Genomic DNA, 691 nt, shown 5'->3' with positions numbered 1-691 from the left:
CTGTGCACTCAAAGGATAAAGGGAACTGCAAAAGGGCTTCTTTATGCACGGTCTGTCTCAATATTTTGATAGGATGCCTAATTTCTATCAGGCCCTACGATCAAGTTCATATTATAGAGATGAAGCTTCCGCAGAAGAACACGTAAAAACAGCATTCATTCCCACCGTTTGTAGTTGTTGGGCTCACAAGATCGCCTTTTATCAATGCATCGCACGGCGCGTCAGCTTCTCCGGTTGCGCTTGTTACGTTTTCCGTCAATGTAGATACAAGGCTGCTGTCCTTCGTGACTCCGCTGATGTGAACAGGAAGTTTTCCATTACGAGCCAAGTTTGCAGCCACGTAGGCGTCTGCAGCGGAGAAACAAGAACAGAGAGACGCGAGGGAATACAACAATGAGACGAGTTGGGGTTGGCCGCAGCTGAGTTGTTGACGGCTTGACAGCAAACATGAAGGGGGAAAACATGAAGGGTGAAATGAAGGGAAAATATCCTCACCTTCATCTACATTCACAACCGTAAATTTATATGCTGCAGAAACCGGCTGCGCCTCCGATTTGAGTCCACTGAGCGCCACGACGCACACTACTGCCGCCGTCTTGTATAAGGAAGCCATTACGGTAGAAAACGAGGGAGAATTTTAGTACACACAAAGGTGAAGAGAAAGAAATGCGCATAAAATAAGGGGTGCAGG

At 47.2% G+C, this 691-nt stretch overlaps 1 protein-coding gene across 1 annotated transcript in view; it reads right to left on the bottom strand.

The window, feature by feature from the left end:
* EMH_0038720 (uncharacterized protein) overlaps window positions 1-613 on the bottom strand; it is a gene marked incomplete at both ends in the record, with an annotated part of 1,498 nt that extends 885 nt beyond the window's left edge. Inside the window, 2 exons of the mRNA XM_013495323.1 lie at window positions 216-348; window positions 496-613. Coding sequence (XP_013350777.1) covers window positions 216-348; window positions 496-613 — 251 coding nt within the window. The remainder of the gene's footprint in view (window positions 1-215; window positions 349-495) is intronic.
* Window positions 614-691: the final 78 nt, after the last annotated feature.

This window comes from Eimeria mitis, genomic scaffold (assembly GCF_000499745.2).
Source record: "Eimeria mitis Houghton genomic scaffold, Emh_scaff1520, whole genome shotgun sequence".
Classification (NCBI taxonomy): domain Eukaryota; phylum Apicomplexa; class Conoidasida; order Eucoccidiorida; family Eimeriidae; genus Eimeria; species Eimeria mitis.
Note: the sequence above shows the minus strand (reverse complement) of the source record. Positions and strands in the feature narration are given on the sequence as shown.